Here is a 15,082-nt window from a genome sequence, read left to right on the forward strand (position 1 = left end):
TAAATATTAGTAAAAAGGGTTTAGCCATCTAGACAAGTGAGCTTGATTTGTTCCATCTGCCAGAAACCCAATTTTAATCCAACCTCTGATGGGTTTTACATTGCTGTACCCGACTCAGGGCTGAAATTTTGAAATAAGAGCTATGATGTCTCTTTGTTTGTGTGTTTGTATGTGTCTTTGTCTTTGGATAACATTGCTGAGGTTAATCTGTAAATGATCTCTATTTAATTGGCTTAAAGAAAAGTAAGTGCTTACAAACCAAACAATTCTAAATACAAGAGAAATTAAGATAAATGAGTTTTCAGGTTCACGTGAACGGGGAAATATTTAGTATTAAATTAATACCTGGTATTAATGTTTGTTTGTTGATCTAATTAATATAGACATGTCTTTAGAGCCATCAACATTAAGTATAATACTTTCACGGCACCTAGGTTTAATAGAAGTTAAATAAAATCTTGTTATACCTGTTGCAAATTTGTCAGCAAAAGAAATAACTTGATATGATGAAACTTTAAAGTAAATGGAAACGAGATAAGAGCTTTTAGGTAAACTCTATAAGAATAATTATGTTCTAAAAATCATCTAAAATAGTTTCTCCAGATTTTGGTAACTATTACTTATCTCTTGGTTTTCACTAGAAATTAAGGTTTTTAAGAATTGGGGATTCTAATTTAAATATATAATTAAAGCTACTGAAAATAATAAAACATTTCAGTATGGTGGAATGTGTGCTTTCAGTTAAGAAGGTATGAGGAATGGAATTACATTTTACTGAGAAAGTTTTATACAAGGTCAGGATTAACTAAATTTAGATTGAAGTTAACTAAGTAAATGGATTCTGTTAAGTAAGCTAATACAAGACAAATTTGATCTCTCTCTCTCTGTTAGAAGTGCTCCTTTTTGATAATAGATTGTATGAGTCTCTGTGCCCTTAGGTGATCCGTATTTGTTTTCTTTTAATCGTTTTGTGACTTTGGTTAAATGAATAAGTATTGTTTCACAGTGACCTATTATCCTGTTGTGTTTTAAAACATTTTTGATATTTTTAACAAACTTCCCAAATATCAAAATCTGACTAAAGCTTTTTAGCCTCCAGCTGACTCTGGGATACTTTGAAACAGCATCTCAGAGACGAATGTCAAACTAAGTTTATTTGGTATGTTAAATTACTTCAAAAACATTGTCAAGTGATTGGAGATGAACCTTAGGTTATAGAATATTTAATATAGATATTCCAAAATTTATATGGAATCCCTCACATCTGATATGATGTCATGATATGTTATCAATCATAATTCTAGTTATTCTAAAATGTTATATGTCACAGAAATATCCGTTTCCTGCTATTTGCATTGTACTCAAATCTTTAACCATGCTATTTTAAGTTTTGTCCTGATGCTTTAACAAAATGAAGATTTTCAAGAAGACTCATAAAAAGGAACTTTTTGACAAATATAAGTTTCTGATAGCCTTCAGATAATATCACTGGATTGGGTGACAAATGACAAAACTAATAGAAAACCTGATAACTTCAACCGGATCAACAGGAATTAATCAATAAACTAGTAAATATGGGACTGAATGAACTGGTAAATATGATTTATAACTTTATGACTTTGGGAAATATACTGGCTTTAATCTTTGTTTTGCAGAAAAAAACCTTTTCTCTTATGCTATGACCTACAACAGGTTGATAAAGTATGCCTTTGTAAACAAAGATGAAACATTTATCTTTTTCTCTCTACCTGGTTGATCCTGCCAGTAGCATATGCTTGTCTCAAAGATTAAGCCATGCATGTCTAAGATGCATGGCCAGTACAGTGAAACTGTGGATGGCTCATTAAATCAGTTATGGTTCCTTTGGTCACGCGTTATTGGAACTGGAATGACAACTAGCTATACTAATCGTTTTAATTTGTTCTTTGTTTCCAAATTGTTTGTGCTTTGTGTGTCCCTGCTGCACTATGTCTTTGTCAATGTTACTAGCTGCATTACTTATATCCTGTCTATTTCATAAGATTGTTGTCTGTTACAGTGCCTAGTGTGTAATCAGGCCCGCAAAAAAACTTCTCACATTTATAACATAAAATAATTGTAATAGTGTGATTCTACGCATGGGAAGAAGCAACAAGGGAAAATGTCTCCTGATCATAATTAGACAGAGGATCCAGAGAATCTTTAATTATCAATAGGGCCTAATCTGAAAATTAGCACCTGGAGTGGCATATCAACAATTTTCGCCTGAACTGGGATGAACCTCCCAGCACTGTGGGACAAAATTTGATCAAGACGTGTCTCCCAAGTATTGGTCAAATTCCTGACCAAGAGGAGAGGATCAGTCACCAGAGACTGCAGCCCTCCAACGTCAGCCGGTGAACCCTGAGGAAACTCAGGAAGGAGAAGAATACCTGCCATCTAGCAGGCATCAGATTGCAGCCATTTCCTATGGTGAGCCATGAAGAAACTCAGAATGTGAAAATACAGGATACAGACCCCAGATAGCTGTGGTACATATCAAAGGAATGACTTCAGTGAGCCCAGACACTTGCATCTTCCCATACATAGAAAAACGCTAAATTTTTTAACTTGAGATGTGGCCTCCCGGGCTTGAAGTCCTCAAAATTCCCGATAACTCTCAACTTTTTAGACTGTGAATATTTTTTAAGTCTACAGGTGTAAAGCAGACACTTCCAAAGAGGAACAAAAGAAGACAAATCTCATCATTTGGAACACTGGCACCAATGGCGGACACTCCCAGAAAGATCCATCTGACAGAGCAGTTAGAATGGTTGTCACCCCTTTTTCCACAAGATTGTGGAATGCATATTCACAGTGGGGAACTGTTACAGGGAAGAGACAATTTTGACTCCATGTTGGATCTGTTTCTTTGACTTTAGCCTTTGCTTTTTGTTGCTTTTGTTATTATAATCATACATCATGGCCTGCCTCAGGAAACCCTGCCCACCTGTGAATGGCTGCAAGAAAGAAGAAATTAACACTTCCCCTCCCCGAGGCTGGCCATTCCAGGAGATGTTTTGCAAGACTGATGGCCCTTTTTACTTTACTTCCCTCTCTGATTCTATAAAAGGAACTGGCATCCAGACCCCATAAGATGGTTTTTTGGAGACCTTGGTCCACCATCTTCTCAGTCTGCCAACTTTCCGAATAAAGTCGTATTGTTGCCTCAGCACCTCGTCTCCTGATTTATTGGCCTGTCGTGCGGCGAGCAGAGCGAGCTTGGACTTGCTAACAGGGAAACCAACTCATTTTAATTAAACAACTTTCTCTGCACCGAATAAGAACCGGCCATTCTGTGATCTGAGCTCGGGAGGGAGCAGTGCTCGGGAGGGAGAACCCAAGACATGAAGAGGAGCTGAAACAACTCTAGGGTAGAAACCTAGAGGAATTAAGCTCATAAGCAGCACATTGGCCCACCACACAATTTCACTAGTAGCTTTTATCCTCAACAAATTCAGCTTTAAAGTGGGAAATAGAGTCTCTCAAACAGAAAAACGAGGGGCATCAGAAAGCCAGACTCCAGCTAACACCCCAGCCAGATTCATGTCTTACACTTGCAAGAAACTAATTAATTGGGAAAATCATATTAAAGGAGATCTCAACCTAAAATGGCCAATATGGGGCTCTTACATTGCGTATGCAGTTAAGTTAAAAAAAAGTCGTCTTGATAAAACATCTTTTCAGAATTCTGACCTTAAAAAAACAAAAGCTCTTCTAGGGGGAACTTGCATTTCTCTTCCTGTGTCTTTGAGGTATAAATCTTCTACCTGATCTTCTTAGGTGTGTGTGTGTGTGTGTGTGTGTGTTTTCAAAAATCGGTCTCTGCCATCTGGAAGGTGCACATATGATACACATCTGGCAATCAAATAGACTGGGATTCTGAGCAGTGTTTTGTCTGACTGCCAACTCTCAGGGGCTTTTGCCGTCTTAACCGTTGTTGCATCAGCCTGTACAGTGAAGACCTTTACTTTCTTAGACTGTTTTTGGGAGTAAACTTTCTAGATCTTGTGAAGGCTACAGCCTTCACACTTTCTTATGGGGATGGCTCTTGCGTCTTATTGGTTTTGAGTCCACTATTTACATATATCTCATTAATGGCCAGACGATGGATCCTTTAAATTGGAGGAACTTCTAAATTGATCAAGTTTTAGAGAACTTTCATTATAAAGAGCTGTTTTATTGGTACCTTTGTGGGCGGGGGAAACAAATTAGCAGGTGGAAAAAGATATATAATGGTTAACCTAAGAACTCCTTTAATTTAAAACAGACAAACAAAAACTGGTCTGGGAAGCCTTATTTCTGGCCTCTGATTCCCCTCAATGGGTCTAACAGATGCTAATAAAAACATTAGAATAACTGAGAGGCTATCTTCCGGGCTAAATTCTGCCAAATAAAACATAATTCTCAAATGTTAGGCTGTGCCTTTTTTTTCAGTCGACAAAATGAAAAGTAAATGAAATTTCCCAGAATATAGACCAAAAAGACAGAGACTGAAAATGAGAGAGAAAAGGACTGGATATACAGGGAATCAGCCCAGGAGGTCCAGCAGGTCTGGGCTGCAGGAAAAGAGAACAGAGAAAGTGGAGGGGATGGAGTGATCATAGATGGAAGTTTCCCAGAGCTGGAGAGAGACAGGTTCAGCTTGAAAGGTGCCACAGGCAGCTCACCTCACTGCCCCTCCCTGGCCCTTCTCTCTTGGATAACTGAGAGGACAGGAGGTAACCTCTTAGCCTGAGAGACTACCAGGCTGTCTAGTGATCTCCATCACACACCACGGTGCGCCAAACCCAAAGGGACACCTCCGGTGGGTAGGAGAGGAGGGGGAAGAATCACAAAGTACCTGAAAGCTTGTGGTGGAATGAGGCCTCTGAGGGAGAGAATGCGTAGTGAGAGAACGGGCAGGGGAAGGAAAGAGAAAGCATTAGGACGCATAGACTCTCCAATGTGCTGTGTTTGTCAGTGGAGAAGTCATGGTTTGGAAAGCAGCAGCAGGGAAAGGGAAGCATGCCAGGCCTTTCGCCCTGGGTTCTGTGGTACATGGGGGATAAGCACCCCCCCCGAAAGGGCCCCAGCATCTGTGTTCTCAGAGGAGAGCCACAGTCTCCGTGCAGGAAGGAAGTGAAGAGAGCCTTCTGGGCGGTGACTGAGGGTGTACACTCGTTGGCCATGGAACCAGGATTCCAGAGAGCACGGAGGGAATGGCACAGAGGGAGGGCATCAGAGAGGAACTTGGGCTGGGGCTGGGGATGGGGAGAAGCAGCACAGAGCAGTGTGGGGATGAGTGGGCAGAGCTTGGTTTTGGGACGTGACAAAAGATAGAGGTGAGAGGCCTGGTTGCTTCCTACTAGAACTTTGGGAAAAAGACTTGGTGTGGATACAGTTAGAAAAATGGAAACTGAAGCCAAAAGACGTTTGCCGTTTGCAGACAATCAGTCCTCTGCAAACTTTGCTTAAAGCATCAAAGAGAATATCAATGATGCCCTGCTTCTGTTCTTTGAGAAAGCTCAGGCACAGGCCCGAGAAGGTTGTGAGGGTCAGAGAAGACAGATGTCATTAAAAAAGTACGTCACCATGCTGGGAACCAAAACACAAGAACCTCAACCTTAAGTGATTTCTTGTTTTTGTCTATATAATTGGTAAAATTTTTCTTTCTTTTTTAAAATGCAGTATATAGTGTTGAGAATCTGGGAGGAAAGACAACAAGCTGCTGGTGGAGGTATAAGTGAAGACAAAATTTCTGGATGGCAACGAGTATCAAAAGCTGTAGACTTTGTATAGGTATGATTCAATAATCTCATTTCTGGGAATTTATTTTAAGGAAATAAATATGGATGGTCCCAAAGATGGAATTATAAGGATTTTAACAGCAGCATTGTTTATAGTAGCAAAAAATACAGAAAGTCAAATGACCAACAATAGGATGATACTTGAATAAATGACAGTTTTTCTATAATGCTACAAAACCATTGCAAATATTGATGATGAAGTGTATTTAATCATGTGATAGATGCTAACAAAATATGAAGAGCTTTGTACACCAATAATGCCATTTTTATATACAATATATGAAAGACCAAAGGAAATGTTAACAGCAGTGATTTCAGTTGATGGGGTTATAGGTCATTTTCACTTTTTCTTTGGCATTATCTATAGTTTCTGTTTTCTTCTTCAGATTTCTAGTCTGAATGTATATTACTTTAAGGACAAAAAATCCCATAAATGATCAGAAGCAATGCATGCAAACTTCCTGGTATATATCACGTGCTTGATCGCTGATGACTGAGTAGGTGATGGTCACTGGTCACCCTGCTTCCCTCCGCCCCTCGCCTCCTCCCACCTGACCTGGCACTTCAGCCAGCCCCAATTGCTTTGCGTATTTTGTGATCTCTCTCAGAGTCTGTGGTTTTGCGAACGCCTTTGCTGTTGCCTAGAATGTTTTCCTTGCCAATGCCTGGCCCTCAACTTTCCTTGTTCTATGAGCCCAAGCAACCCCTCTTCTGGAAGCCCCCTAGCTGTACAGGAGCACGTAGGTCTCCTCTTAACCTTGGGCTCCCACAGTACTGTTTGTGCTCCCGATATAGCACTTCCTTCCTCTGGCATTTGGCATTTTTGTGGCTACATATCCATCTCCCTCTCTGCTCTGAAAACACTGACGCTGTGTTTTACACACCTGTATATCCCCAGGGCTTCAGATATTATGGATCCTGAGTATATGTTTGCTGAAAGAATGAATTAATTATCTATGAGGAAGCCCACATTTGGAAGTGATTGGTCCTGGGACAAGCCCAAGTTGCGGGTAGGACCCAAGCCACCTGTCACCTCTTTCCCACCTGCTTCTCACCTTGACAGAGAGGAATGGCCTCGCTCCACAGGTGGTAGCCCTGGGGGTGCCGGGTGCAAATGGCCATGCTGTGTCCCACCAACCGGTAGCCGGCGTTGCAGCCGAAGTGGATGGAGCCTCCAGGCTGGGTGCTGGTCTGGCCCAGAAGGAAGCCGTGGAGTGGAGCCCGGGGCAGGCTGCAGTAGGGAGCTGGACAACAAGATGAGGGTCAGGGGACCACACACAGTGGGAAGACAGAGGTGGTCCTTCATGCAGGCCCCGCCCCCTTGCTTCCCCCTCTCTTTCCCTGTCTTCACCACTGCCAGGTCCACTGCTAGTGAGGAAGTTGATACTGAAAAGCAGCCAGTTTAGGAAAGCCAAAGAAAAGAAAAGAAAAAAGGAAAAGAAAGGAAAGGAAAGGAAAAGAGAAGGGAAGGATAAGAAAGGAAAAAAAGGAAAGGAAAGAGAAGAAAACAGAAGAAAAAAACAGCTCCATGAAGCACTGGGTCCCCTTTGCACCTGGAGGCAGCACTAGTTGTGCAGCTGAGTTCAGGCTCTCGAATCCCACCATATCCCAAAGGGACACAGAAAATAGAACCCAATGGGGTTGGTTCCAGAAGGGTGTGACCGCAGGGGCGAGGCCTCTGGAGTCAGGGCTGTGCTCAAGTCCCATTTCCCACCTTTCCGCAGTTCTGTGACTTGGGACAAATCACTGAGGCGCTTTCAGCTCCACTTTCCTCACCTGTGTGTTGCGATCGGCAATGCCTCCCTCATAGGTTTTGGGACAATTTAAATGGGATCGTGTCTGTAAAGCCCCCAGCCCAGTGCAGGGCACTCAGTAAATGGTCCCTGTCCTGCTTTCTGCTGTGTGTGGAGGATGGGGGGAGAGAGAGCTGTGGCAACCCAGGGCATCAAATCCACAGTCTTAATTCCCCCTTGACATCTGGCTTCAACTTATTTCATTCATTTATTCAACAGACAGATAGCAAGTGTCTATTATATGCCAGGTGCTGTTCTAAGTGCTGGGAATACAACAGTGAAGAGAATAGACAAAACCCCCAGGGCAATAAAAACCTCTGCCAGGGACGCTCGGGGGAAGTTCTGTGAGGCCGGGAAAGAGGGATGACCAAAGGAGCACAGAGAGCAAGCCCGTTCATCTGCTCTAAGAGTCCCTGTCATGGGATCAAGGTAGGATGAAGATGACAGGACCCTTCCTGCATCCTCCCCACAGTATGGTCCTCTGGCCTTTTACGTGATCACATCCCTCTGCTGGTGAAATTGATGTTTTAAATACCTCCTTTCCAAGCCAGAAACGCTTCCTTGCTTCTGCTTTGCCACCTGTGTCCTGTTTATGTGGTATCTACAAATCTACCTCGGTCAAGAACAAGAATCTCAGTTATAAAATATACTTAGTCACAGTGATAGAGGCATGTGCAAAGTACACGACTCTACTGTATTTCCATTAAGGACTCATTGTTTCACCATGTAATTAATTCACTTTCTATGTGGCGTATGTACTGTAATTATAACTGACTCATTACCCACAAACATGCGATTAATCTTTAAAAACATCAAGGGAAGCACAACTTCTTAATGGCTTTTAGTTCAGAGTTTAGCAACTAGCATAGTGAAATGCTGCTAGATTGCTTTATTTCTCTTTTGTGTTAGTAGCTTCTAGGAACTCAGCCTGAACCTCCCTGACAGATGGCTTAAGGTTTCTTTTCCATCATGAGGAAACCGAGGCCTGAAGAGGTTGAGTGACAGAGCCGACTGCCGACCCTGGGGGGCATGAAGGTACCCTCCTTCTTGTGTGTGTGGGAGAAAGGAATTTGGGGTCCACTCTGCAGAGGAAATGGACGCTGAGAGAGTAAAGCTCCTTCTCCTCCCAGGCTCCCCTCAGCTTCATCTGGTTGGTCCCCCCCCACCCCCAAAGCCATACCTAAGAGTTTCTTAAGACTTCGATAGCCCGCTAAGTTTGGGTTAGTCTTCCAAGTCGGCAGCCCATGAGAAGAGATGGACTGAGAAAAGGGGCAACTCAGGCTATAATATGTATATCTGACATCCCTTCTAACCAATATTCTTTGCAAATTTGTCCAGCGTTTGTTTGGAACTCAGGCTAAATGCAGCCAGGGGAAAGAGTGCTGTAGGGGGACTGACGCCTGGTGGAACTCGCCATGGTCTTAAGTAATTCATTTCTGCTCCCAAGCTCACAGAGCCAGCCAGCAGCTCAACGGACCCACTGCCCTGCAAAATGGGCAGCAAGCAGCTTTTCAAATTTTCTTTCCAGGGACAAACAGTAATCCCCGTGATGGGAGTTCAGATCACTTTGATTTTCTCCATCTCATTTTATTTCCAAGGATATTTTTGTGCTCCTTGTAGATGGCTGGCTGGTCAGCTATCTGGTTGGACTGGCCCTCGATCTGACTCTGCCTATGAGATAGGGCTTGCAGAGCAGAAGAGAGGCTCCTGCACTTGGAATATAACCCATCGTTTGCTGCTTGTCTAATATTTGCCAGTTGGGGACCCCCATCTTAGGGTTTTTTGGCTTAAAGGACCTTTTATTAACATTTCAACAGTGTTAGGGACAGGACCACCTATAGGCCTTATCAGGTCATACACAATAAACTTATCCAAAAGACACAGGCTGGCAGTATGAACAGAAAGAGGGAAGAGCTTAAAAGTGGGGAGAGGTATAGAAAAAGGGGAGGCGGGAAAATGTCAAGGACACTGTGCAGCTATAGGTGAGAGTGGCTAGGAGGAGGACAAAGGCAGCCAGTCCCCAGGCCTGTGGAGGAGCTCCGCCAGGCACGAGGATATGGCCCACGGCTTATTGTTTTGGGTGAGAAACGTAAGGGGCTCAGGGGTTGTGGCCCTTCTCATGAGTCTTTATGTTTTACTCACCTGCATACCGAATCTTAAAGCCCTTCCGATTGTAGGCATGGTCAGACGACCAGCGCAGGTACACAGAGTTGCTTGAGCTGGTGACAATCAGGGGAGCTGAGTAGTTCCCACTGAGGGCTTTCAGCAGAGGACTTTGTCCTGAGGGACCTGGGAGGAGAGTGTGGACACAGGATTACAGACTATCACAGCTATCAGAGATACTAGATGTGATACCTTTAATGTAACCACCTCCGATTTTCCCCTCCTCAAGTGAAGACGTGAAGATTTGGGATGGTAACTCAGCACCATCACTGGTCCATCTCCTCCTCTCTCAGTATCCACAGGCTTTGCTCTAGGTGCTCTCCCCTCCTGAGCCTTAAAGCAGGGATCCAAGAAGTCCCTGACAACACATAGCAGTTGGCAGGTGAGACGACATCTATTTGCCATCCTGGGACTTGCCCACAGTCAAGCAGCGGGTTAAAGGAAGAGCTGGTTTTCAACCTGGGAACATTTTCTATCTCACCATCCTACTTGTGCATACTAAAAACAGTTCAGTCCCTGCCACAGAGAAAAAATATTTATGAGTGAATAGATAGCAATAAAGCTAGAGGAAAACATCATCATGTCTCAATGTCATAAATAACATAGCTCCCCAATGGTCCCTTCCAAGGCTCTTCCAGAAAGGCCTCCCTCTTCTTTCTCTCCTCCTTAGATGCCTGGAAGTGCATCCCAAGGGTGCTGATTCAAGGGAGGCAGAGTACAAAGCTAGATAATCCAAAACACAGGATTTATTATCCTGGAAAGAGCCCTGAGTGATGGTTCTCATATGCTGCCGAGACAGCTCTTGGGAGCTTGGCAAAAGTAATAGACCACATTAAACAAAGGAGAGCCATCAGAACTGCTGTGACAGACTACGAAGCAAGGGGTCAAATGGCTCAGAGGAATGGCATGCTGGGATAGGTCTGCTGTATTAGACCAGAACACCCACCAGCTGACCGTGTCCTTCGGGAGGATCTGGGGGACACACCAGTTCCTAAAGCAATAAGGAATGTGCTGCTGAGGGAGTGAGGGTGAACATCATCAACAACCTGAGAATTGGCTGTCCTCTGTAGGTGGAAACTGATGGGAGGAGAGGCTGTCACCAAGCTGGGCTTCCTAGTATTGATGTGGAGGAAAGGAGCCCAAATACAGAGGCCAGGCAAAAGCACTGGTTGGCATAATTACTAAAATGGGCAGCAAGGTTGGGATGGCAGCCAGGAGGGCCTGACCTGCAGGATCTATGGAGATGGCTCACACAACATGATATTCCTAAGGGCAAGATAGATGGGCGGCCAAAAAAAATGAACATATGAACAAAACAGATCATGAATAGATAACCAAAAGGGTGTAGAAGTTCCAATCCCTGGAGTAATTTGGAGACTTGAGCCAGGTTTCGTTTCTTACTCCAGAATACTTTGGCTGAAGGAGGGGCTGGGTCCTTATGAAAAAGGACCCTGCAAAATAACACCAGTTGTATATGGTAGTGATTCCCGAGTCTTTATCCCAAAAGACCCACCACTATTAATTCAGGTAACTGAATACTGGGGAAAAGGGAATGTCTGGATATTTGGAAGACTTTTGTATACAGAGTGTGTGAATTGATGCTGATACCTGGGACCCAAAGCATTATCATGGCTCCTTTGTTACAACAGGGTTATATGAGGGATGGGATTGGTAAGAAATGGAGTCTTGTCCCCAAAACTTAACCCAGTAGTAGCCTCAACTGCAGTAGCTATGCCAGATGTAGTATATTCATTAGAGCAGATTATCATAGCTTTGGTTATATGAAATGCAGTTATTGATCTAGCAATGCATTCTTTTCTATACCCACCAGAAAGGAGGATTGTAAGCAATTTGCATTTACATGAGAGAGACAACAGTATACATCCATGGTCTTGCTTCAGAGCTATGTTAATTCTCCTGCTCTGTCATAATGTAGTATGAAGAGATGTGGACCATCTGGACATCCTGCAGAATACAGCGTATTGATTTACTATATCAATGACATTGTATTAATTGGATCTGATGTGCCAGAAGGGACAATTAGTGTAGATGCCTTTGCAAGACACATGCTCCAAAGGGTAAGAGAGGAACCCTACAAAGAGTCAGGTGAATTTTTTAGGGTCCTGTGGTCTGCGGCATGCTGAGACATATCCTCCAAATTAAAGAGCAGCTTATTGCACCTTTCCCCTCCTACCACCAAGAAAGAAGCACAGTGTTTGGTAGACCTCTTTGGGTTTTGGAAGCAGCATACTCTTCACTTGGGAGTACTGCTATGACCCATTTATTGGTTGGCATTCAAGGGGCTAGCTTTGAGTGGTGGCTAGATTAAAGAAAGGGTGCTGTAGCAGGTCTAGGCTGTAACATGAGCAGCCCTGCTCATACAACTCATCAGCTTCCATGGTACTGGAGTTTCTGTGGTAGGGAAAGACCTTGTGTGGAGCATCTGGAAAGTCCTAATTGGGAGGTTGCATCATAGACTCCTGGGGTTTTGAAGCCAGTCTGTGCTATCTGCAGCAGGGAACAATTTGATTTACTTACCATCAAAGATCTCAAACTCATCATACTGCTTCTCACTGAGAAAGTACTCCACTGTGAGGGTGATGTTATATTCGGGCTCCACTCTCACCAGCCAAGAGCAGGTCTGGAACTGGGGATAGCTTCCTGGGTAGCTCTGACTCAGGATCACACCTGTGGAGTCTGTCAGAAGCTCATTCGTTGGACAGTGCACTTGGAGAAAGAAAGAGAAATACCAGGTACATGGGATGGAGATGGAACGAGTGCCAACACATTGGCTTTTCCCTGGTGAAGAAGACAACCGTTGGAAAACCAGATGGTATTTGAGCACATTCAAGCAAGACTCCAATACCCATCATTTTACTGCTCCATGGCATGAGTTGGTCTCAGATTCTGTGTCAATGTTACTATATTGCTGAGACTCAGGCTTGGTCAGTTGGCTGGAATCACTTCTTAGCTCAGATATGGGCTTTGGAGCAGGTGGGGATGATACGTACATACAGATAACTGTAAGGCATCCTCAAATCCAAGAGCTAAATGAGTTTGATTTGTACAAGGAGAGTATAGGGCAGAGGTAAGCCCATGGGATTTTGAGTCAAACACACCTGGATTTATAGTCCACCTCTGTCACTTACTACCTGTGTGGTCTTAAACAAATTATTTCCTTTCTGTGCAATAGCTTCACCATCTCCAACCCAAAAAGATAACACCTATCTTACAGGGCTGTTGTATTACACAAGATGTCATATAATTATATATTATTTTATATAATTATATATTAAGATTATATATTATAATATAATATATTACCATATTATACTAAATAATGTATGTATGGCATGCCTCCATAAATTATAGAGATGATGATGATAATTACACCAGGAACAGAAGGAAACAGCAGAGCATGGCTGTGACCTGATTAGTAGTACTAAGATATCTAGAAAGAAATTGAAGATGAAACAAATAAATGGAAAGATATTCTGTGTTCATGGGTTGGAAGAATTACTATTATTAAAATGTCCATACTACCTAAAGCAATCTACAGATTCAATGCAATCCTTATCAAAATACCCATGGCATTTTTCACAGAACTAGAACAAATAACTTCAAAATTTGTATGGAAGCACAAAAGACCCTGAATAGCCAAAGCAATCTTGAGAAAGAACAACAAAGCTGGAGTTATCATGCTTCCTGACTTCAAACTGTACTACAAAGCTACAGTAATCAAAACAGTATAGTACTGGCACAAAAAGTGACACATAGATCAATGGAACAGAATAGAGAGAAATAAGTCCACACATATATGGGCAATTAATCTATCATAAAAGAGGCAAGAATATACAATGGGGAAAAGACAGTCTCTTCAAGAAGTGGTGTTGGGAAAACTGGACAGCTACATGTAAAAGAATAAAACTAGACCACTTTCTCACATCATATACAAAAATAAACTCAAACTGGATTAAAGACTTAAATCTAAGACCTGAAACCATAAAATTCCTAGAAGAAAACATAGGTAGTATACTCTTTGAAATCAGTCTTAGCAATATTTTTTTGGATCTGTCTCCTCAGGCAAGGGCAACAAAAGCAAAAATAAGCAAATGGGACCACATCAAACTAAGAAGTTTTGGCACAGCAAAGGAAACCATCAACAAAAATGAAAGGGCAGGCATTTCCTCTTGGTTAGTAAGCTGAAAGTCTTTAACATTTGGAGATGATTCCTGGTGACTTTGCCTGAATTCCCAGAGCTGTGTGGCTGACAGGGTCTTGGTGCTCTGGCCGAGTGTCAGGCCTGATCCTCTGAGGTGGGAGAGCCGAGTTCAGGACATTGGACCACCAGAGACCTCGTGGCCCCATGTAATATCAATCAGCGAGAGCTCTCCCAGAGATCTCCATCTCAATGCTAAGACCCAGATCACCCCAACAGCCAGCAAGCTCCAGTGTTGGATGCCCCATGCCAAACGACTAACAAGACAGGAACACAAACCCACCCATTAGCACACAGGCTGCCTAAAGTCATACTAAGTTCACAGACATGCCAAAACACACCACCAGACGCGGCCCTGTCCATGAGAAAGAAAAGATCCAACCCCACCCACCAGAAGACAGGCAGCAGTCCCCTCCACCAGGAAGCCTACACAAACCACTGAACCAAACTCACCCACTGGGGGCAGACACCAAAAACAACAGGAACTACGAACCTGCAGCCTGCAAAAAGGAGACCCCAAACACAGTAAGTTAAACAAAATGAGAGGACAGAGAAATATGCAGCAGATGAAGGAGCAAGGTAAAAACCCACCAGACAAAACAAATGAAGAGGAAATGGACATTCTGCCTGAGAAAGAATTCAGAGTAATGATAGTAAACATGATCCAAAATCTTGGAAATAGAATGGAGAAAATACAAGAAACGTTTAACAAGGACCTAGAAGAACTAAAGAGCAAACAAACAATGATGAACAACACAATAAATGAACTTAAAAATTCTCTAGATGGGATCAATAGCAGAATAACTGAGGCAGAAGAACGTATAAGTGACCTGGAAGATAAAATAGTGGAAATAACTGCCACAGAGCAGAATAAAGAAAAAAGAATGAAAAGAATTGAGGACAGTCTCAGAGACCTCTGGCACAACATTAAATGCACCAACATTCAAATTATAGGTGTTGCAGAAGAAGAAGAGAAAAAGAAAGGGTCTCAGAAAATATTTGAAGAGATTATAGTTGAAAACTTCCCTAATATGGGAAAGGAAATAGTCAATCAAGTCCAGGAAGTGCAGAGAGTCCCATACAGGATAAATCCAAGGAGA

The 15,082-nt window shown here is 42.8% G+C and overlaps 1 protein-coding gene across 1 annotated transcript in view; it reads right to left on the reverse strand.

The window, feature by feature from the left end:
• CSMD2 (CUB and Sushi multiple domains 2) overlaps window positions 1-15,082 on the reverse strand; it is a 658,022-nt gene that overhangs the window by 63,819 nt on the left and 579,121 nt on the right. Inside the window, exons 47-49 of the mRNA XM_059896727.1 lie at window positions 12,302-12,490; window positions 9,743-9,889; window positions 6,863-7,051 (exon numbers count right to left, since the gene is read on the reverse strand). Coding sequence (XP_059752710.1) covers window positions 6,863-7,051; window positions 9,743-9,889; window positions 12,302-12,490 — 525 coding nt within the window. The remainder of the gene's footprint in view (window positions 1-6,862; window positions 7,052-9,742; window positions 9,890-12,301; window positions 12,491-15,082) is intronic.

The sequence above is a fragment of the Balaenoptera ricei genome, chromosome 1 (assembly GCF_028023285.1).
Source record: "Balaenoptera ricei isolate mBalRic1 chromosome 1, mBalRic1.hap2, whole genome shotgun sequence".
Lineage (NCBI taxonomy): Eukaryota > Metazoa > Chordata > Mammalia > Artiodactyla > Balaenopteridae > Balaenoptera > Balaenoptera ricei.